Source organism: Myotis lucifugus, unplaced genomic scaffold, assembly GCF_000147115.1.
Source record: "Myotis lucifugus unplaced genomic scaffold, Myoluc2.0 scaffold_110, whole genome shotgun sequence".
In the NCBI taxonomy this organism is placed as follows: Eukaryota; Metazoa; Chordata; class Mammalia; order Chiroptera; family Vespertilionidae; genus Myotis; species Myotis lucifugus.
In genome coordinates this window covers 921,279-922,013 of record NW_005871158.1, presented here as the reverse complement: position 1 = coordinate 922,013, position 735 = coordinate 921,279, and the positions used below count along the sequence as shown (strand labels likewise).

The following is a 735-nucleotide window of genomic DNA, read 5'->3' as shown; positions in this document are numbered from 1 at the left end:
CCAGATTCCCGGGGACAACGGGCGCGGGGAGGGGGGGGCGGGGGACTCGGGGCGCGCGGGTCCCCAGGGGCCACCCCCGGGCACGGGGCCGCGGCGGGCGGGCGGCCTTGGGCCCGCAGAACAAAGCCCACACGGCCATCTTGAGACGGTAAACAGACCCCCAGCGCAGGCCACCCCGCCTCCCGCCCACCGCGGCCACCAGCCAGGGGCGGGCGCTCACCGTCCTCGAAGTCCATGGCGGAGGCTCCGGGCCGAGCGGCTCGGCGGCGCGGGGCTGAGCTGGGGCCGGCAACGAGCGTCGGGGACCCGCGTTTCCACACGAGCCGTTCGCGCGACCGAGAGCGACGCTACCGGCCCGGGAGCCGCAGGCCACAGCGAGGTTGGGGGTGGGGCCAGCGGCGCTGCCAGTCGCCCTAGTGCGGCCTACGATTGGTTGGCGCGGACTAGTGGGCGGGGCCTCGAGTGGGGGCGGGAAGCAGGTCCGCTGTCAAGCTCCCAGGTGCTGACCCTCATGGAGCCGAGGGGGAGGGTAGGTTAAATTAAAAAAAAACAAAAAACGGGAGCGCTGAAGCCCGATGGGGGTAGCGAGAAAGCGGGCTAGGTGTTCTGGAAGGTAGGGCTGCGGACCGCCATGTTTGATCCTGGCAAGAAAGAAAGGATCTGCTTGGAATACCTTCCTCCTGCCCGAACTAATAAACCACGTGCCGACCTTTTGCTTTTTATTGGCTGATAGGA

General features: G+C 68.3%; 1 protein-coding gene across 3 annotated transcripts in view; it reads right to left on the bottom strand.

Moving 5' to 3' along the window:
- The window catches only part of LOC102432442 (DBIRD complex subunit ZNF326), a 51,161-nt gene extending 50,769 nt beyond the window's left edge, over positions 1-392 (bottom strand). Inside the window, exon 1 of one of the 3 annotated variants that reach the window (XM_023757633.1) lies at positions 221-392. In XM_023757633.1, coding sequence (XP_023613401.1) covers positions 221-236 — 16 coding nt within the window. In that variant the 5' untranslated portion in view covers positions 237-392. The remainder of the gene's footprint in view (positions 1-220) is intronic. The other 2 variants (XM_023757634.1, XM_006093166.3) reach the window with 2 other exon arrangements.
- Positions 393-735: the final 343 nt, after the last annotated feature.